The sequence below is a fragment of the Epinephelus fuscoguttatus genome, linkage group LG24 (assembly GCF_011397635.1).
Source record: "Epinephelus fuscoguttatus linkage group LG24, E.fuscoguttatus.final_Chr_v1".
Taxonomy (NCBI): Eukaryota; Metazoa; Chordata; class Actinopteri; order Perciformes; family Serranidae; genus Epinephelus; species Epinephelus fuscoguttatus.
This window is the reverse complement of record NC_064775.1, coordinates 13,793,358-13,814,367: the sequence shown is the minus strand read 5'-3', so window position 1 is coordinate 13,814,367 and position 21,010 is coordinate 13,793,358. Positions and strand designations below refer to the sequence as shown.

The following is a 21,010-nucleotide window of genomic DNA, read 5'->3' as shown; positions in this document are numbered from 1 at the left end:
ATAAATAATAATAATAATAATAATTAATAATATTAATATTTAATTAATTTTTGGCACTTTGGCTTAAAAAAAGACTTAAAACAATGATCAATATCAGTGAGTGGGACTTTAGATTGCTCATACAACAGATAGTAGTTATACATGTTCTGTATTTGTACCGAAAAGCTCTGTAGAGATCTTTGCGGGGTTTTATTATGATTTAATCATAAAATGCGATCCTGTGGTTAATAGATATTAACCTTTACAAGCCACAAAATTTTGGGTGGACATCCCCCTAAATGGCATTTGTTGTCTTGTTGAAGTTGCCATGGTATGTGAAAGCACAAAATGAAGACAAATCTATTTAGAAGAAATGTATGTATAACTAATCTTTTTATAAAGCTTTCAAATGCAGCAAATAATTGCTGCAACTGCCAGTCTGTGGATTGTTCTCTAAAGGGTAACTTCTGTGTTTTTCAACTTGGACCCTATTTTTCCATGTCTAGTATTTAGCAAGGTGCAACACAGGATGTCAGTGTAACCACTCAGTTGTTCGAACCGTCAATTTGCGTCCAGTAAAAGTGCTTGTTTTTGCCACTGACAGGCTTTTTTTATGAGTGTTGACATCATTATGGATAGGATCCCTAAAGAGATAGACCTTTTTGTGTAAGAGTAAGATCCATTTTCTGTAGCCAAAAACAGCCTCGAAATTTGTATCACCAAACCCACCAGACTTTATTTAAGAAAACAATAATTGTGTATGCAACCAGCATGTGTATACATCTCAAAAGGTAAATTAAGGGTTCATTTCAACCAAACCAAGGTTTGTGATTGTTGGAGCAGTGGAAAGATGTACCAAGATGGTTTTTGTGAGTTTTATTTTGTTTCTGTTGACAATGAATGAAGGTTTTATGATGCTGAAATGATTTTTTATTTAAATGGACTCTGGTGAATTTGGCAGTAGCCATTCTTAGGACGTTTCTGGTTAAACGAAAATGATTTTACTCTTAATAAAAAAAAGGCCTATCTCCTTAAGGATCCTTTCATAATGTTGACACTTAGAATAATAATATATGAGCCTGAAGGGGGGGAGAGAGAGAGGGGGTGACATGCAGCAAAGGGCCACAGGCTGGACTCGAACCCGGGCCACTGCGGCAACAGCCTTGTACATAGGGCGCCTGCTCTACCACTAAGCCACCAAGGCCCCAGCTGCAGTGTTCTTACTCATTACTGGAGCATTTTCAAACATTGAAATAGGGAAGACTTGGGAATGACAAGAAATATCAGTGCAGAAATGCCCAAGATTGTTTTGATGTTATTTTGAATCATAAATTATACATTATAAAACACTGACAGGTTTGATTTTCAGCGGTGAGATGTCTTGCTCCATGCATATCTTCACCACAGGGCTTTGGAGAGTAAATATATGGGATCCTAATCAAATATATAAAAGGGGGTACAGGAAATTTCAGTTTCAGTAGCAGCCTAAGTAACCAGTATGGTGAACACAAATGGTCCTTAATGAAGATACTGAGAATCTTAATTATTTACCGAAAGTTACGTCGCACGTTTGTTAGTTTTGACTTTCTTTTGTTTGTTTTTCTCAGTCTTTTGAATTTGTCCTTCTGAATGAATTTGTTTTTATTTTCTAATGTTATACACATCTTGATCTCTGATAAGTATTTGGACAAAACTTAATAAAAATATCCTCTATAGGTGTGCGTGTGTGGAGCCCATGGACCCCAGCAATGAGACTCTGCGGTACTGGGAGGAGAGAAACATCACAGCCTCACAGGTCAACTGGACCATGCTGGAGGTCAAGGTAAGGAACCCGAGACAATATGGGGTGAATAACAGCAAAATAACTGTACATAAGGCGCAAAGAAATGAGGATTATCTTTAGCCTTAAATCTTTAGCTCTTGTGTTCAGGTGGACTTTTAATAGAATCCCAAAGAAGATCTGAAAACATAAGACGTTAAAAAATAGCAGTGAGGAGGAGAGAAGAGGATAGGCTGTGGAGACAGAAATAGCACATCTGATCACAGTCACTTACGCAGCCACAAACAAAATACCCAAGAAAGTTGGTGATATGTTTTACAGTCTCTGGCACGGCATCGTGTCTCCCACACTTTGCCTCAATCAAGAAGTGTCATAAGTCTAGGCGCGGATTAAGAACATGTGGGCAGGATTTGACGGGATTTAGCCGTGCAGAATGAGCATGGAGATGAAGTGTGAAGAGTGGATTCTCTCACTGTCAGACACAAATAAGTCGTGCCAGTGGCGGCATGTGACTCCTACACATGCTTGTTAGTGGTATAGCAGCAAACAGTTCGAGAGGCACGGGAGGCCACTGGGAGCGTATGCAAATGGATGAATCATGTACTATATAGATATTTAAAGCCTAGAGTGCTGAATACATCAAAACTGAATGCACCACTGACACGTACATTCATCATCGCCATTATCTCCTCTGCCATCCTATAATCATTTTTATCGGCACCATCTTCATCCTCATCAACATCATTACTGTGTCCTCTGGTGCCAGTAGGAGTGCGAGATGTTGCACGGGGAGTTTGTTGGCAGCGCCTGCAGTCCCCACGGCCCCTACATCCCCGATGTCCTCTTCTGGTGCGTGGTCCTCTTCTTCTCCACCGTCTTCATGTCCGCCTTCCTCAAGGAGTTCAAGACGAGCCGCTACTTCCCCACCAAGGCATGTATCACGCTATAGTCATTCCTGAATAAAGCTCAAACACCCACTTCTTACCATTATTTTAAAATCTTTGCATCCATTATGAAGTACGCACTCTTTTAGAGTACCTGCTCGACACTGTGTTCAAGTAAAATTGATGTGCTTCATTAATTTTAGAGTCCTGCATTCACTTTCACTCATTTTGTTATGGGACTGAAATTGCTTCACATGCCAGAGCTTTGCCTCAGTCTGTCATTTTAGATTCTACTGCCATCTATTTGTTGGTCTGTGTCACAGCAGAAGCCCTGCAGACTGTGTGGCCCTTCTATGTGTGCAATTTCTATGATTTATCATTGAGATGACACTCATGAGCTAATGTGTGGCGTGATGCTGGAAAACTCATCTATAGTGTACCAGCGCCACCTTGTGGTGATGATAACGACACTGTAGTCTGACTGTACAGTACTTAATGTAGATGTCAAGCCAGAGAAAAGTTCTGCAACAGAATCTTTCTGATAGCTCACAGTAAATTAAATTTAACAGAGCCATATTTCAGTCTCACAGAGATCATTGTCAAATCAACATCTGAACAACAGCAGAATAAAACACATGTGGACACAAACACTCATCACTGAGGGGGCGACTGAGTCAGTCTGTGCTCACACTGGACCATCAGAGCAGAGCTGGACAGCTGGACTGAGTGTGTATGTAGGGGACAAAACATGCCTCTATGGAAAGAGCAAAAATTAAAGAAATATACAGTATATGTAACAATATCCAAAAAGTAAACAACGATTATAGAATTTGCTACACAGAAATGTATATATAAAGAAATAGAAACTAATAATAATAACATATTACTTACCCATTTTTCCTTTGGTTTTATTTTACTTTTTTTTTTTTTTTAAGCTTTTGTTTTCAGTGTAGTTTAGTTACAGTTAGTGTCCAGAGTGGGTTTTAATGTTTAAATCTGTAAAATAAGATTAGCTGGGAGCTATCAGTACAGTGTGTTGATCTTTTGTCTGAATCCTGTCTTTAGATTTTTTTTTCTTTTCTTGAATCAGCACCTTTTTCTATGATATTTTGACGTAACATGAACTGTGTCTGAAGGGTGTCTCTCTTTGTTCCATCCAGGTGCGCGCCATCATCAGTGACTTTGCGGTCTTCATTACCATCCTCACTATGGTTCTCATAGATTATGCCTTGGGGATCCCCTCACCTAAGTTACAGGTCCCCAGCAAGTTCAAAGTAAGTCCACATGAAAACTGCTGCATGCGTCAATTTCATATCCTTTCTTTTACACCTTGAAATCTTAAACAGCATACTCCAATGAATGCATAATAAGAATATCATTTAGATTGATGCTAAGGGTCATGTTATTTTAACATTGATTAAATATGTTTCCACACATTTGATTGTGTAACAGCATAAAATCAGATTAAATAAGTAAAACAGATGTGACAGGAGAAGACAAAGAATTGCTACTTTAATCTTAAGAGCTGCATTACAGTTGATTGTGGCCTGTTAGCTTGCCTGTTAAATGTTTCTTTGCAATCTGCATATTTAGCTATAATCACTTTTTTCTTGACAGACTTCATCAGTGATTATATTGTTCCTCTTTGATTGACTCTCCAGATACTTAAACTTGGCAGAAAGATTGTCAAAAATGGATTGCACAATTGAAATGTATTTCAGACTGGTAGCGTGGTTGGAGAGTCTTTTGTAAAATCATCTAAGTGCTTTTGTGAGAAATGTAAACTGTTCTGCACATCTTTCATAATTCTGTCAATCCTTTGGTTGGTCGTAGCTTCTTCAAACACTTATTTGAGCAACAGGAAATCAACTTGAAGTCCTTTGTGAAAGCCAAGTTAAAGCCATGAAGCTAGTTTGTATGGAATCAAACATATATTTTAGTTCAGGCAGCTTGTAGAAGCACACGTGTGTGTATATTCTCTGTGTATTAACACATTCTTCAACTCATTTCTGCCTTTCTTTTCACTCTCCCCTAGCCAACCAGGGATGATCGTGGCTGGGTCATAAACCCTGTGGGGCCTAATCCCTGGTGGACCACCATCATCACCTTTGTCCCCGCGCTGCTCTGCACCATCCTCATCTTCATGGACCAACAGATCACAGCCGTCATTATCAACAGGAAGGAGCACAAACTAAAGGCATTTCAAAACTTTGGTTTACATGGTACCCCCAGGGTTCTCCAAGACATTTAGAGACCTGGGCCCGTATTCACAAAGATTCTCAGAGTCCTCTCAGAGAGTTCCTAACTTAGCCTAAAATTCCTAGCAAGGAATCTTAGCTTAAGAGCGATTCAGGAAGTTTCTGAGAGCAACTCTAAGCAAGGAAGGGACAGAAACTTTTATCCTAGTGAGGAGGTGTGGTTGACCCCGTTGCTAGGTATGATGCAGTCTTCTAAAAGCTGAAAAGAAAGGAAAGGAAAAAAGAAATGCGCTCCTAGTAATGAATGGACAGTGAAATGAACCGATCATAGAACTTAGACTGTATTAAGAAATGCGTAATCGTGAAAATAATTTTATGTCATGATGATGAAACTCAGCAAAATTAAATTAATTGTTACACAGCTTCAAAATGTTTGAACGTACCTCATTCACATGCCGATTATTATATTGATTTGCTTATTGTTATGTTTACTCGCCATGCTGGTAATTTTACTACATAATCTATTTGATATTAATGGTGGATGCAGACTCAGCCGTCAGCAATTACTGTGATTGCTGGCCTCCTTGTAAAAAGCAGTTTGCTTTGGCAGAATGACCAAAACAACGAATGAAATGGAGGAAAAAAGAACAAGAAAGCCGAACTGGACAGAAGAGCAGTGCCTGCTGTTGGCACAGCTCGTGGAAGAGAACAAGGGAGTTTTAAGAGGGAAATTCGGTCCCGGGATCATGGCACAAGGGAATAGGCAGACTTGGGAGCGCATTGCCTGACAAATCAATGCCTCGTTCCCTCTCCTTTTATGCACAAGGGATGAGTGTGAGAAGCGCTCCTACGTGCTGCAATCCAAAGCGAGAGCGGAGATTGCAGCAATACGAGGCTGTTAAAGCGCCGTAGCCTAATGGTCTGACTGACCACTCTGCTGACAGAGGGTTGTGACAGACCCAAGTCATTACTGCTACACACTGTTGCATTTTCCCCGTAGCCAGGCATCGCAATGTTGTGATGACCTTCATCTCAGGCGTTATTGCGTTACTACGCTGGGTGGGAAAAGTAAGCTCATCCTTGATGAGGTCAGCCACAAACATTATCCCTGCACGATCAAGCCGGTAGCGTCTTATTAAATCACTGTCGTTCAATATACGGAGAATATCTCTCCTTCCTCTCTGTCTTTCTGCCATCTTCTCTGTTTAAGACACTCTTAGGCTTCTTAAAAGTCCTCCTCCCTCCTCTTAACAGTTTTTCACCTTAGGAGCTCTCTTAAGGCTTAAGATGCTTTGTGAATAACTTTTATCTTACCAAGGGAAAATTCTAAGAAAAATCTTAAAATTCGAGGAATTCTAAGATTTTTCCTTAGAATGATGTCACTAAGAGCTACTTTTAGTCTTAGGATTCTTTGTGAATACGGGCCCTATTTGATACCATTTAGGATGAGATTTAATGCTAACTTCACAGATCTTTTACTTAAATAAAAGTTGCAATACAACATTGTAAAAATAACCTCTTACAAGTAAAAGTCCTGCATTCAAAACCACGTAAAGAAACAAAAGTATTAGCATCACATTATACTCAAAGTACTAAAAGATCTGGTCAGTTTAATCTGTAATAATGCATCATCATTTCTTAGTTCTTGAATATTGTATTGATAATCTGAATCTGCAAAGTAACATAAGTTTCTAAATAAATTCTGTGAAGTAAAAAGTTTGCCTTAATATAATGTAGTAGAAGTATAAAGTGGTGTAAAATGGAAATGCTCAAGTAAAGTACAGGTAAAATTGTACTTCAAATAAATGAATGACATGCAGCAAATGGTCTGGCCAACCATGTGCTAAGTGCCTAAACCACTTAGCCATAGAGTCGTCTAGTTATTCCCCACTTGCGCAACAAGTGTGTTAATGAATCTCAAAAATAATATTCCTGCCAGCTCCAGGACTGCTGTTCTGTCATCGACCCTGACCTCTGATTTTCCTAAAGTGGGTCAAGCAATAACAGAGCTCCCCTAAAGTAATAACTGCTGTATCTAAACCCCACTGTCCTTGTCCGGCTCCCTGCAGAAAGGCTGTGGCTACCACCTGGACCTGTTTGTGGTGGGGGTGATGCTGGGCGTGTGCTCGGTGATGGGCCTGCCGTGGTTTGTGGCAGCCACCGTGCTCTCCATCTCCCATGTCAACAGCCTGAAGCTGGAGTCGGAGTGTTCGGCCCCCGGAGAGCAGCCCAAGTTCCTGGGCATCCGAGAGCAGCGCTTCACTGGCTTCATGATCTTCACCCTGATGGGCTGCTCTGTCTTCATGACCTCTGTGCTGAAGGTGAGAGGATAAACACCAAAATATACACAGTGATTTCACTAGCTTTGCAGTTTATTTTTTCAAGATGACAATAAAAACTATATTTAGAAGAAACATAATTATTATTCCGTCTGTCTCCAGTTTATCCCCATGCCTGTGCTGTACGGAGTCTTTCTGTACATGGGGGCTTCCTCACTCAGAGGCATTCAGGTGAGCTCTGAATTCTGCCTGCTGGTATTTTACAAGAAGGAGTAACAGAGAAAAGAAGCAGGATGAATTCTTGAATGGATTTGTGTTTACATCTGTGCAGTTCTTTGACCGTCTGAGGCTGTTTGGCATGCCGGCCAAACATCAGCCAGACTTCATCTACCTTCGTCACGTCCCACTGAGGAAGGTGCACCTCTTTACCATCATCCAGCTCAGCTGCTTGATCCTGCTCTGGGTCATCAAGACTTCCAGAGCCGCCATCGTCTTCCCCATGATGGTAACCAGAGAGTGTGCTTGTGTATGTATGTTTAGTTTTGTGCTTATATGATTGGTTGACATCTCTCTGTTTCTGCTGCGTCAGGTCTTGGCCCTGGTGTTCATTCGTAAGCTGCTAGACTTCATCTTCAGCAAGAGAGAACTAAGCTGGCTGGATGATCTGATGCCAGAGTGGAAGAAGAAGAAACTGGAGGATGCAGCAGAGGAGGTTCATGAACAGACTACAGCAGAGATGACAAAATGCCAACAGTGATGACTTCAAATTTCCACCACTGCATCGGCAAAGCTGCCAACCAGTTTCTCTATTTGTCTTTTTCTTCAGGAGGAGCACAGTATTATTGCAGAGGAAGAAGGCATTGTACAAGTGCCACTGGAGGGACACTATAAGTAAGTCATTTTGGTCTTTTATCTCTTCCACTCCACCCCTCCCTACCATAGCCCCATATTTGTCTTTTTTAGGGGGGGCAGGGGATCTTTAGGGGGAGAAAGCAGGTCAACATTAGATGCCACATAAAAGTGGTGTACATCATCTGAAAGCTGGAAGCTGAGGATTAATATGAGCTGCAGCTCAGCACTGTGTGTCAGGTTTTTCTAGCTATAAACCCGTAATAAACATTAAACATTTTGGTTAGGGACCTAATCAAACTTCAAAGGTTAAGAGTGTATAGTAGCTTAGAACATAATGATGAAAGTATATGATGGCCATTTGTAACACTGATTTGGTGCTAAATTTAAACATTTTCGACTACTTGAGAATTAGATAAAATGTTCAAAAATCCCTCCAGAACACCTCATTAAGACACCAAGACCTTGAGGGACACCATAGAAAAAGCCATGCTGGGATTTTGCATCAAAAACTTTGAGGCTGTGATTATCCATCAAAATAGGTCATTTTATACAGTGAGATCCCTTGAAAAATGGTGCTACTACAATGAAATGGCTACTATGGGGGCTAAAATCATTATGCATAAATACATCTGAGTCTCGGCTTTTCAGTCATACCCAAATTATGCAATTCCAATACTGTTGGAACCAGTGTGCAGAAATATTCAAATATAATAGGTGAAAATAACACATTTGTTACGTATTCTCTATCTTCTTCTCTTTTGTCAGTGATGCAATATACATGTAAACTGCTACAAGTACATAACAGCTGTATGCATGTACAGTACTTGAGTAAATCAAATGAAGACAGAGTCAGAGCAACTACATCTGTTTAAATGCAGTAGTCAAAGGTATTTAGCTTTAGTATTTTGCTATTTTACTGTAAAATATGAATCTATGTTTAAAATCTTGAGCTGGATATGTTGTTTATGTTCAATTAAGTGATATGCTTAAAAGTAGTGAGAGTTTCCTTCCAGACCTGAAGGAATAGTGTGACATTTTGGGAAATAATCACATTCTCTTTCAGCCTCAGAGTTCAAGGTGAAGATTGATACCACCCTCATGTGGGAGTGATATCAGTCTTCTTATCTAACGCTCAGCAAGACGGCAGATCATTTCCCCAAATGTTCAACTATAGCTCGACCTGTCTCCCTTTTGTCCATGATTCTTCAGCAAAGGGAAATCATCATTTTTGTCCCTCTGCTCGTGTTTTTGAAGGTGTGACCCAGCCACAGTGAACATCACTGATGAGATGTCTAAAGGATCTTTTGGAAATGTGTGGAAGAGTGTCAACCCTAGTGAGAGCACAAAGAAGGAACCAAGCACTAAAAGGTGAGCCTCCTTGTCCACATTACTCTTAGCTATCCAGATTAGTATTGGCTTCAATACCACATGCTGCATAGAGACTTGCTGATTTAAATGTGTTTTTGCAGGGTCATAATAATGTCAGTTTCTAGGGGAAAACTGTGTCTTTGAGTGTCAAAGCAAGCAGTGGCAGATGTTTACTATTAAATTGTTATGGAACATTTACTTTCTATTTTTCCAGGAAACTGAGGAGCTAGTATGTTTGGATAAAAATGGTTTATCTAAGAGCAGCCCTGCCCTCACAGAGTTCCCACAGAGTAGACTAACATAGTGTCTCCTGCCTGCCTCTCTCATTCCACTCCACCCCTAAGCTCCCCTTCCTAACCTCTCAGAAGCTGATATCCCAAAGGTAAGTTGTTCCCAGTCCCTCAGCATGGAGAGTCTTGTCCTGTGTCTTCTGTTTACTGCTAATGACTGTTGATTGTTGCATGATGAAAACAGTGTTTGCCTGTGCTGCAAGTAATGGTTCGGTGATGGAAGTTGACTCAAGAAATAGAGAGATAAATCAGTAATAAATTGGTGTTGACAGAACAGCATGGCCTGGGCGTGCATGTTACTTCAAGGACACATTTTATGATGCTATTTGCATGTTGTAAAAGCTGTAAAATGAATAGCTCTATTATTATATTTTAGTGTCACAAGATATTGAAGTATTAGGGCAAACTGCTGTTAAGCTTTATGAGACATATTTGCATGCTGTGTGATCTGGATTAAATGAGTGATTATCAGCCAGCTGGCAATGCATCTGTATTCTGCACTTGTGTCTTGAATTGTGAGAATGTTGTCCCAAAACATCAATACGCTTGCTTGTTCTCTTTTTAATATTTTCCTGGTTTAAATACTTTTTTTGTGCAGTTGTTCCAGCGGCGGCGAAAAGCGGCACAAGCGCCGGAGACATGAGAAGAGCTTGGACAGGGAGACAAGTTTGTGATGACACATACTGGCGGTGCCACTGTGCTGTCAATCAGTAGATCAAAAAACAAAAAACAAAAAAAATGATACCGTGCCACACTCAACCACCTTTGTACTGTGCTACACTGTGTTTTTGTCATGTAAGTCCGTGTGCAAGTTGTGTAAAACGAAGAAAAAAATTGTTAGAAACAGTATTAACACGAGGAACCGAGACACATTTGTGTTCTTTTTCTATGTATATCAATGTTTGGTGATACCAGCAACAGAAGGAAGCCAGAACTTCATGACACTTACAGTAACTGCTGTGTCAATGGGCCAATTAACGTAAACATTTTAAACAATTTTTAAATCTATTTTATTTGTATTTTGTATGTTTTTATATTTTTCCAACAACAACAGTTGTGAGTTGTCCTTTTAAGAAACCTGCCACAGCAAACTGCAAATAAGGGGATTTTGTGTGCAGCATCTAATGCCGCGATTGACTTGATTTCACAATAGAAAACCTTAAAAAGTAGATATTTGCCAATACTAATCTATTTCACTGGTATCTAAGAGTCGGCTATATAGCGAATCTAGTAATTTTTTGAAAGTATTGATTAAACGTTTTATATATTCTGTATATCTAAATGTTTTTGTGACAGTGACAGCTCATATCACTCCAGAGTCTTCTCCATTGCTATTTTACAAATAAATGTCTCCCTTCCAATAAAGCATGTCTCCAAACGAGTTTAAAGGAATAGTTTGACACTCTGGGAAATACACTTATTTGTTTTATTGCTGAGTGTTAGACAAGAAGATTGATACCCAACACGTTTGTGCGCGAAAGATAAAGCTAGAGCTAGCAGCTACCTAGCTTAGCTTAGCATAAAGACTGAAAATGGTGGAACAGCTAGCCTAGCTCTGCCAAATGTGACAAAATCTGGCTAAAACTCACAAATTTAAAATATTGTTTGCTAAATCCATACAAAAACTGAACTGTAAAACGCCTCATTTTAGTTTCGCTACTTGCTTAATAATTGCTTAATATTTAGCGCACAGAAATGAGAGAGGTATCGGTCTCTTTATCTAACTCTTGGCAAGAAAGTGAATATTTCCCAAAATTATTCACTTGATGATAATGTACTTTGGGGGCAGCTTATTGGAACATTTTCAAGCTAGCATTTCAGCATAGTCCTGGATCTTTCATCACCTTTAGCTACTTGGCCTTGGCTTTTTAAAAACTCATCCAACTTGTGAATGCTGAACTTTAGGGTGACTGTACAGACAGCTCTATGTTTTCCACCTGCATACTCTTTGTCATCTTGTCAGTAAGTGTCATCCATGGACATGTGATCTCCTATCCAAATGACCCTCAATGTGTTAGCATCTGAAGCTAATTGTTTTAAAAAGAAAACACCTGCATGATGACGAAACAGACTTGACTGTCTCGCTGCAGGACCATGGTTACTTCTAGAGATGCAATAATACCTTTTTTCTGGGAAGGGCAACATGTAATAAACGGTAAAGAGTCTTAACAATGTATAATAAATAGTATATTTTATTCATGTAAAATGTTACTAATATATTACTAACATGAAGTCAGTGTTGAAGGCAGGTTTTTGTTGTAGATGTTCTTTTCCCATTGTCTAATTGATGGTTCTTAGTTGATTAGAGAAATTAATAAGGGGTCAGAATTATATCAATATCAAATATTTTGACCACTTCTGTGTGGAATTCTGCCTTAAATTTGGTAGTGATAGCTGTACACTTTCTGTTTAATAATTTAAGTCACCTGTATAGAAACCTATCAGTTCAGATCTGTTGTTATATTGTGATTTGTTTCATGAGAATGAGAGTGTGACTGAGTGAAAGCATAAATAAAGATCTTAAACAAACTGCTGAAATCATGTGGTGCTTTATTGATCCCTTTACTTGCTCTTGTTTACAGGGAGGTCAGAGGTCACATAGGATAGCTCATTCTCACCATACTGTTATATATAAATATTTGTTCAATATTGTACCATACTGTACCCCAGAGTTATTCTATACTACTCTCCAGATACAGTGTCAGTAGTGTGTGAATACTGGCTGTCTTGTCTCCACCTTTGACCCCAGGAGCTCCGTGTCTTTGGCTTCATTGGAGCAGGGGTGTGCAGAGCAGCCCGCACCCTCAGGCTGAAGCTCCTCTAGCCTCCGTGGGGCAGAGCTACAGGAGGTGACTGACCCGTGATGCTGCTGTTGATGCTCCCAGAGAGACCAGTATCCTTGTTTAAAATCATATATCAGAAATAGTGGGAGGAATCTGTAAAGACTGTTGCACTTCCTGCAGGCCTATTATGATTTGTGCTGTGAGGCTTTCCCTGATTCCTGATGCCATGAAATGTGGGAGACAGGACAGGCTTGGATTATATGAAATTTTCATTGAGAGTTGCGGTTCATTTCATAACTTGAGTATTCAGTTTCACTTGTACTCCATTCATTTAGTTATTGCAGATTCAGATGAATAATACAAACTGTAATCAACAAATAAGTTATAATATATTGATATATGTTAAGATAATGATGTGTGACATTAATGCATTGATAATTATAATCCAGTAATGTATATATTATTCTGATATGAGCCATTATGCATAATTAGTATTTTTACGTCAAGTTAGGTTTAGGTGATATAGAGAAAATCAAATATCACAATATTTTTTTTTACCAAATACCTCGACATTTATATTGTGACAATATTGTAGGGTTGACTATTGGTGCTTTCTCAAGATATTTTAAAAATTGAAATTTTCAATAAATATTGGGTTACTAATGTGGACATAACGACTAAGTGGCAAGTAGCAGGACAGAACAGTCTGGTAAGTTCAGAAAATTACATCACTTTACTGTAATACAGCCTATGGGATCAGGAAAAGACAACTTTTATTACCAAAATCTAAGACGATAGCTGGTTTCATACCACAGTATTAATTTAATATGGGTATATTTCCCAGATTGAATTTGAGTACTTCTACTCAAAGATCCAGTGTGTAGGATTTAGGGGAACACATTGGCAGATGTATGTTTTCATGTGTTTATGAGCAACTGAAGAATTATTGAGTTTTTGTTACCGTAGAATGAGCCATTAAAATCTACAGAGCGACTCCTCTTCTATGAAGTCAGCCATTATCCATGTTGTTTCTACAGTAACCCAGAACAGACAAATCAAAGACTGACTTTAGATAGAGCCATTTTTGCATTTTTTCGTCAGCCACAGTTGTTCTCCTACTCACTTGGCATGTGGGAGAAGTTTGAGTTGGTTTGCAGTCTGTAACCTCACAGCTAGATGCCAGTAAATCCTACACACTAGACCTTAATGTAAAAGTTAAATGCATGACTTCACCTGTAACAGAACACACTCTGTAGTTTATCTTGACATGGTCCCACAAACACTGTCCTGCTACCCCAAACACTAGAGCACCAACTCTGGATTAATCCACTGCTGAAAATAGTACCCAACAAATACACTGTTTCCTACTGTTTGAGTAGCCTATGATAGGAACTCCAGTGACCAGCTGTTTTAGGGAATTACTGAGTGTTTTAAGCTGCGATCTACAGCTCTACAGCTCGCTCTCTCTTTTGGTTGGTCCACAAAAATGCCCCCGCACTTTGGCAGACACAGCTATTGCGAATTCATGGTGTGCTGTGGTGGCCAAGGAGTTGTAGGCGCTGACCATGAACCATAACGTTCCAGGTTTTAGTTGTGCTGGAGGTCTTTGTTATTTGTCCTTCTTTATCTCCTTACTCTGTATCACTAATTAAGATATAAAAAATTTAAAAAAAATTGAGCCGTATTTAAAGCTTCACGTCTCCACTAAGAAAAAATGTTGTAATGCTAACCCTCAATGACACAGTTCAAGCATTTATATGAAGCTCATTAAAGATGTCTATCTTAAAATAATGCCACAAACACTCAATGAACAACTTTATTTTTGCAGAGCGAATCAATAATATGCGATGAAAACCAACTACACTACATGTGTTTTCTGTAGGCCTACCTGAGATTTCACTTTTTGTGTTCTTGTTTTCACCTAATAAATATAGAAAATAATTTAAATTTGTAGAAAAAAATAATGCCCTCAATTCCATTTCTTTTCTCTGGTGCACCATAAAAACTATGGAAGAGTAGTAGTTTTTGTATCTTTGCATTACATACGGTAAGTAAAAAAAGATGTGTTGACATTACAACATGCAAAGCAGTATGGCTTTCTGTTCCTCCTGAATATGGCTTTGTGTGCAGCACACAGAGGGAGTCCTTGATGAGCGCCTCATTGGTCCTCTTGTCTTTTCATACTGCAAAAGAGAGAAAATCACGATCATGTTGAGTTCAGCATTTTTGGAAATGATCACATCAGCCATGTGACTCAGTTTTACCTCTGCCCTGAAGGCTTGGAGGTCATGACCCAGAGTAAATATTCCTTGGCAGCCATGGAGTCCAGCACCTTGCTCACATCACTGGTGAAGCTTCCATCTACATGCCTCCTGCTGAACGACTCACCCCACCTGTCCGTTTCAGATCTGAGTATGTACACAGGCACATAATGTAAACACTGCCCGTTAAGGGTCAGTAGCCCCACATTGTTGAAACCTGCCATTTGAGCTCTTATATTTGACCCGCAGTTCTGAGTTAATCAGGGAATCATCACGTTAGTTGTTGTTATTTTTTTCTGATGAGTACAAATATGTTGTTGCTGTGATCATTCTGTGATTGGTTCATTGTCTGTTTGCATGTTTTGTGTAAAATCATTTCAGACAATCATCACACAGTGTAGAAACACATCAATCAACGCGGTGCAAAAAGTTAAGGTGATTTATTTTTGCACAACCACAAGGAACATCGAGAAAATAAGCAAAGAAAGGAAAAAGGTGGAGTGACACAAGAAGCAGATGATTAGCTCTTTCTCTCTGACTCTGTCTCTCTCATCACGGTGGAATCAGACACAGGAAGGCAGGCCGGCAGGGGTTTTGGTACTGCAGGAGGAGGAGAAGGACGGAGGGGCAGCCTACTCTCTTCTGACTTGTCCCGACTTGAGCCTGGCGACAAAGTCTTTGATTGCCTGTTCCTTGAGGTATGAGCTCACGTCGCTGGTGAAGGTCCCGTCTGCATGGCGCTTTTCATCAGCACTAAAAACACAGCATTTTAAAGTTTTAATAAGCTGTTCTAACACAACACATCCATGTAAAAATCCAATTTTGGCTTGTGAGCTGAAAAAGTTTCTGAATTTAGATGTCTGTTAGCAGCTCCCTCAAAGAGACATCTCTCTCTATTTATAGTACGACGCCCCAAAACTTAAACATATAACCTTTTTGGACTTAAGTGGCTCAACATATATATATATCTATATATATATAGATAGATAGATAGATAGATAGATAGATTTACCTTGTGACCCTTTGAAGGGGCTCAAACCAAACTAGCTGTATATACAGTAGTTTAAAATGCTGCTTATACACTTATGCAATCCAATGATTTCATATATACTTATCAGTCACAGGACATATTTTTACTACAGAATGAATACTTTTTATGTTCATTTAATTAAGAAGTAATAAATCTGAGCACATCTTCCACCACTGCTGTTTAGTCCCTTAATTGTTGATTGTAACATCCTGAGTTTGAACATAGCCAGTGTTTCACTGTTTAAATACAAGGCTAACAAGTCAAAGCTTTTTTACAATATAAATTCTTATGATAATTTCAGGAATTTGTTCCCGTACTGACCCGCTCCTCTTGTTGTTCATCAGCCACTGAACGAAGTCCTGCGCCCTCCTCTCCTCCAGGTATTTGCTGTAGTCGTTTGAGAAGGTTCCCTCTGAATGTCTCTTCATGCTCGCCAGCTCCCTCGGCCCTTCCGCTAATGTGTCTGCCTCAAAACTACAGTGCAGGAGGGAGAACAGTATGATCAATTTGATTTCACATGACCAAAATATATGGGTCAGGTTTGCACAGAATTCTACACAACACTTAAGATGATGCAGATGAATCATATGCAGTATATTTATTTGGGGTTATAAAATGCAGCCTCTGTATCTTCCAAACATATTTTTCAAATCTATCTCATATTTTTCATTGATACAAGAGTCTTCCATTGTTTTAGTTGTATTTTAGCAATTTGATGATCCACATTTAAAGCAGCATACGTCTTTAGGAGAAATGTACAGTACAGTATATCATACACGGTTTAATTCTTAAAATTACCTTTATCCAAGGTTATTATAGTTAACTAAAACTAAACTAAAAAGTAAAACTGGGTGTGAAAAAAAATTATTAACAATAAAAACTAGACTTCAGGAAAAAAAGGAAAACTTAATGAAACATTACGTAGCCTATTTACAAAACTAACTACAATAAAATTCATAAACAGGAAATGTCTCTAATTTTAGTCTTTGTCAGTTTAGTCAAATTTGTGAGTTTACTGAGACTGAGATGTCTACATGACTGAGTCATTGCCGAGGCAACTTATCTTGCCCCTGACAAATACCCACCATATTATTAAAAAATAAATAAATAAATAAATCCAAACATGATAAAAGCGAAACATTTTAAAACAACAAAAACTAAACTGAAACAAGCAAACTCACTCTGGAAACTAAAGGAAACTAAACTTCATTGAAAACAACAACTAAAAATTAAATAAAAAACTAACGGAAAATACCAAACTATTATAATTCTAAAAGTTTTATCCTCTTTGTTTTAGACACATTTGGGGTCTTTGCAGGAACAAATTTCAGTTTGAGATCTGTTCTCATGGTTGTCCCCATCACTTTGCAGATTTGGGTTCAATGCCACATATAACCTGGCTTTCTTTTCGTTGTCTCATGTCACATCAAACCACGCTGACTATTTGGAATTTGACCTGAAATTACCCACCATTACCACAGTTTTAATTGTGATTCAGTCAGATTTAAACCCTTTTTGCGACAGAGAATTTTCTGTTTCTGTGCTCTGGGGTTTTAATACAAAGGTAGTAAAAGTAGCGAAACCAACTTAATTTGTTTAGATGTGATCTCTGTACCTTGAGCTGTCATCAGCCTCCTGCAGAGAAACTTGCCAGCTGCCCTGGACAAAGCCGAGGACCAGGAGGATACCAGCCAGGGAGTGGATGCTTTTCATGGTTATATCCTGCACCACAGAACCACACACACACATATTGGATTGCATTGGATATTGGATCAGAAAAAAGCTTTAGCTAAAGGTACAATGGTTTCTCCATTGCAACAAAACACAACTCACCTATTCTTCTTTCTTTCCAAAGAATGGTGCTGTTAGTTCCTCTGCTTGTTTGTGGTGTCTGTCTCTAACCCTTGTCTCTTACTTTGTGGTCTTATATACTGTAATAGGAGGCGGAAGATGGGTCTGCTCAGGTGGGCCAATTTTACCACTCTGCCAAGTCCACCTGTTACTCTCAACCCATTAGACACAGGCCCCGTCACATCGGCCGAATCAACAAGCCGAGCATTTGTTCAGAGAGGAAAGATGCTATTCATGCGTGATGCCAGCTGGTACTTAGGTGTTAAGATCAAACAACCGCGGCTCATCCTGTTAAACAGAAAGTAGGGGAGATGTTTTAATGTGCTACTGTGTCATCATGATGAGAAGTGATACGTGTGCTGTCATATCTGGAAGGCGAGTCAGTGTTTGTGTCCTCTTTCCGATCAGACTTGAAAGTTGGGGGATATTGACCAATCCTTTTTGCATCAGTGGCGGTTGTCCCCATTTTTACAAGCGCCATTGTTCAATAAAGGTTGATGCTCTATAAAAATAAATGTTCATGTATTGCTACATGACTCTCATACAATCCTATGTATTTTATTTGTTGTAGAGCTATATTAGCATGGTCTCAAGACTGAAAAAACACAATAATAATCAGATATTATTCTCAAAAATTCCCATAGATCCAAAGTTTTATACAATGCAAGAAAGAGTACTGGGCCCCAGTGCAGTGTGCAGCACATTATGCACCCTAGGTGAGTTTTCTCATCATGCTAGCGTTTTCTTCCATTCACAGTTTGTGAGACAGTGCAACATATGTATAAGTTACCTGAATGCAAGATGTTACATGCAAATCCACAAAAAAAATTAGTAATCAATCATATAATGCTAACTCAATATGGAAACCAAATCCCGACATAGAGACAACTTTCACTAGTAAGAATAAGATTTATAAGACATTTTGTGACATTAAATTTTTAGAATAAAATGTAATACTTTTTAAGACTTATTACGAATCCATGGCCACCCTGTGGTAGTTCAGGAGTGGTGGGGCCACGGTGTCAAGGGTTTCATGGAGGAACAGTTTCTCCAAAACTTTATGTCCAGGGCTAATTCCAATATCTCTCTTGGTTCGTCATGACCACACTGACAGGAGTCAGAATGTAGGCAAGCTATCCCTGTCAGAAAGCCTCTGACAGTTGGACTTTATTGGCTGGCAACTGGGGCAGAATACCACAGCAGCAGTACGGTTACAGCGGCATTCTGTAGTTTCAACTGACTGCTCCGATACTGTGAGAGATATGTGCCTTCATAGTGAAGTACGACGTGGAAAAATCATATATGTATGGAGAGACACATGAATTCCAATATGACTGTTCTCACAGAGGTCACATGACTAATGATTGTGTATCGGATAGAGGACCACATATAAAACTAGCCCAGATTTGATTGGAGGGTGTCTATTTATTCATAATGTTGCATAAAACATCAGTCTATTCTTAGGTATTAGAAATAAATTGTTTTGGTGCTGATTATCTTTAAAGGCAGGTGAATTTCATTTTGAAAATCTGTGAAGCGAAAGGGGGGAAACTCTGCCCCCTTGTGTCCGCTAAAAGGAACTGCGCAAATAAACTTCACCTTCTGGGTCAGAACCTATGGTCAGAACAAGATAATGCCTTTTTTCAGTCGAAAATGGTCAGAAATGGTTTTGTTAACCAACAGGCTAATGAATGTTATCTGTTAAGAGAGACTTTTGGATATACTGGGACTCTTCCCAGTGAGTTGAACTGTTTCTGAGTGAGACATTAAGCTAAACTCACAACTCTTATGCTAACGGCTAATGCAGTTGGCTAAGGAAGTGTTAGAGTGAAATTGTGAAGGCTGGGCTTTTTACAATATGTTGTTAGCTGGTTGTAATATTGTATATAAACAGTACAGGTTATATGTACATTGTAGAGTTTGTGTGCATTGTTGCAACAAGCATAGGTGCATATATTGTGCAGTGCAATGCAGTCAAAATGTTTTTTTTCCAACCTGTAGTTTCTCTGTGGTGCCACACAGTCGCCATTTTGAGACTTCAGGAGAGCCCACTTTCTTGTTCCTGTTGGTAAGAGACAACCTTTATCACTGCATTATTTTTTAGTCATTTGTGTACATTGTTAATAATCTTCTTTATTTATTTACAGACTCCAGGTCCAATGTTAAAAACAGACAACAGGTTACTAACAAACAGACAAACAAACAATATAGACAGCACTATGTCTGTCCACACACAAATTAAAAAAGTTGCAGTTGTTCAAGCCAATATTTCCAATACATAGAGGTATATCTTGAGTCACTCGGTGTAGGGTCAGTCAGAGACATTATGATTCCATTCTTGGATCGACACATTCTACACATAAACTAAAAATAAAATTCCTGAGCAAGGCATTGAATGTAGGGATATTACAGGTCACAAACATATGGCTGGCACTTTCCCATCCTGGGTACCTCAATAAGATTCGAAGGGCGTCATTATACGCAACCTTGATCTTATTCATCTTAACTTTGCTATAATTGCACCAGAGGTGTGCTGTATACAGTGGTGTACAGTAGGCTCTAAAGACAGCAATTTTAACATCCTTTGAGCACATGTGAAATTTGCGTGCAAGTATATTTGCTTGAGCATATAGCTTACAGCATTGGCGTTGCACATCATCATTATCACAGAGGTTATCTCGAATAATATGCCCCAGGTATTTAACCTTGGTGACAACAAAGTTCTTGCTCAGACAGAAAAAAAGAAGGAAACGTTTGCTTTTGGTCTTCCTTTGTTCTGGCTATCATAACCACACTCTTCTTGGTGTACCAATAGTACAAGATACGTATCAAATAGGGGGGGACCCCTCGCTCTTGTAGTATAGTGAACAGCTTGCCATGGTTGATACGATCGAAAGCTTTCATTGCATCAAAAAACCCCACATAAACACTGTTGTATTGTGCCTCTTATATTTAGACACTACTTCTTTTAGTGCATACACACACAGATCTGTGCCATGCTCATTTTTAAAACCAAATTGATATTTACTGGTTGTTACATATTCTTGGAGTCTGCCTAATAAAATCCACTCTAGCACCTTAGAAGGTGTACTTGCCAGAGCAATAGGTCTGTAGCTATGGCTTAATCACCATACCATGATTGTCGACAACATTACCAACATTAAACTCAACACTCTCAACACAGGTAAAAAGCTTACTATAATGTTTTCCCCATAGCTCAGCAATGTTTTCATCACCAGAGACACCATCAATATTTGATGACAGGGGTATTTTACTGCTGTTAATGACTTTAACCTCCTTCCAAAAACATTGACATCATTCTTTTGAAGTTTCCTTGCCATGGAGTTAGCTCTCATCATCTGCTCATTCTTTTTAATATAGCGTATGGCATATTTAAACTTAGCATTTGTTTTTTCCTGTGTTCAAACTCAGGCCCATGTCTGACTTTTCCGGCT

The 21,010-nt window shown here is 39.0% G+C and overlaps 2 protein-coding genes across 3 annotated transcripts in view; one reads left to right on the top strand and one right to left on the bottom strand.

Moving 5' to 3' along the window:
* Positions 1-12,133, top strand: part of LOC125884705 (sodium-driven chloride bicarbonate exchanger-like) — a 57,966-nt gene extending 45,833 nt beyond the window's left edge. Inside the window, exons 16-27 of one of the 2 annotated variants that reach the window (XM_049569821.1) lie at positions 1,696-1,801; positions 2,529-2,690; positions 3,804-3,917; positions 4,679-4,840; positions 6,911-7,162; positions 7,283-7,351; positions 7,452-7,625; positions 7,710-7,832; positions 7,947-8,011; positions 9,227-9,340; positions 9,685-9,722; positions 10,229-12,133. In XM_049569821.1, the coding sequence (XP_049425778.1) occupies positions 1,696-1,801; positions 2,529-2,690; positions 3,804-3,917; positions 4,679-4,840; positions 6,911-7,162; positions 7,283-7,351; positions 7,452-7,625; positions 7,710-7,832; positions 7,947-8,011; positions 9,227-9,340; positions 9,685-9,697 (1,354 nt within the window). In that variant the 3' untranslated portion in view covers positions 9,698-9,722; positions 10,229-12,133. The remainder of the gene's footprint in view (positions 1-1,695; positions 1,802-2,528; positions 2,691-3,803; positions 3,918-4,678; positions 4,841-6,910; positions 7,163-7,282; positions 7,352-7,451; positions 7,626-7,709; positions 7,833-7,946; positions 8,012-9,226; positions 9,341-9,684; positions 9,723-10,228) is intronic. The other variant, XM_049569822.1, reaches the window with a different exon arrangement.
* Positions 12,134-14,556: 2,423 nt separating this feature from the next.
* Positions 14,557-17,628, bottom strand: LOC125884716 (glucagon-1-like). The gene is made up of 6 exons (XM_049569832.1): positions 17,538-17,628; positions 17,320-17,426; positions 16,026-16,178; positions 15,311-15,427; positions 14,678-14,821; positions 14,557-14,596 (listed from the first exon to the last, which is right to left on the bottom strand). Exons 2-6 carry the CDS (start codon positions 17,415-17,417, stop codon positions 14,572-14,574), a joined length of 537 nt encoding a protein of 178 aa, XP_049425789.1. The 5' UTR covers positions 17,418-17,426; positions 17,538-17,628; the 3' UTR covers positions 14,557-14,571.
* Between the last annotated feature and the right edge of the window lie 3,382 nt (positions 17,629-21,010).

Bases quoted from the DNA above. Each gene is read 5' to 3' on its own strand.
- LOC125884716 (XM_049569832.1), bottom strand. From the start codon at position 17,417: ATGAAAAGCATCCACTCCCTGGCTGGTATCCTCCTGGTCCTCGGCTTT. The intron at 16,179-17,319 runs GTACAGAGATCA...CCTGCACTGTAG, and splicing joins GAGGCTGATGACAGCTCAAG to TTTTGAGGCAGACACATTAG. The intron at 14,822-15,310 runs GTAGGCTGCCCC...GTACATACTCAG, and splicing joins TCGGGACAAGTCAGAAGAGA to ATCTGAAACGGACAGGTGGG.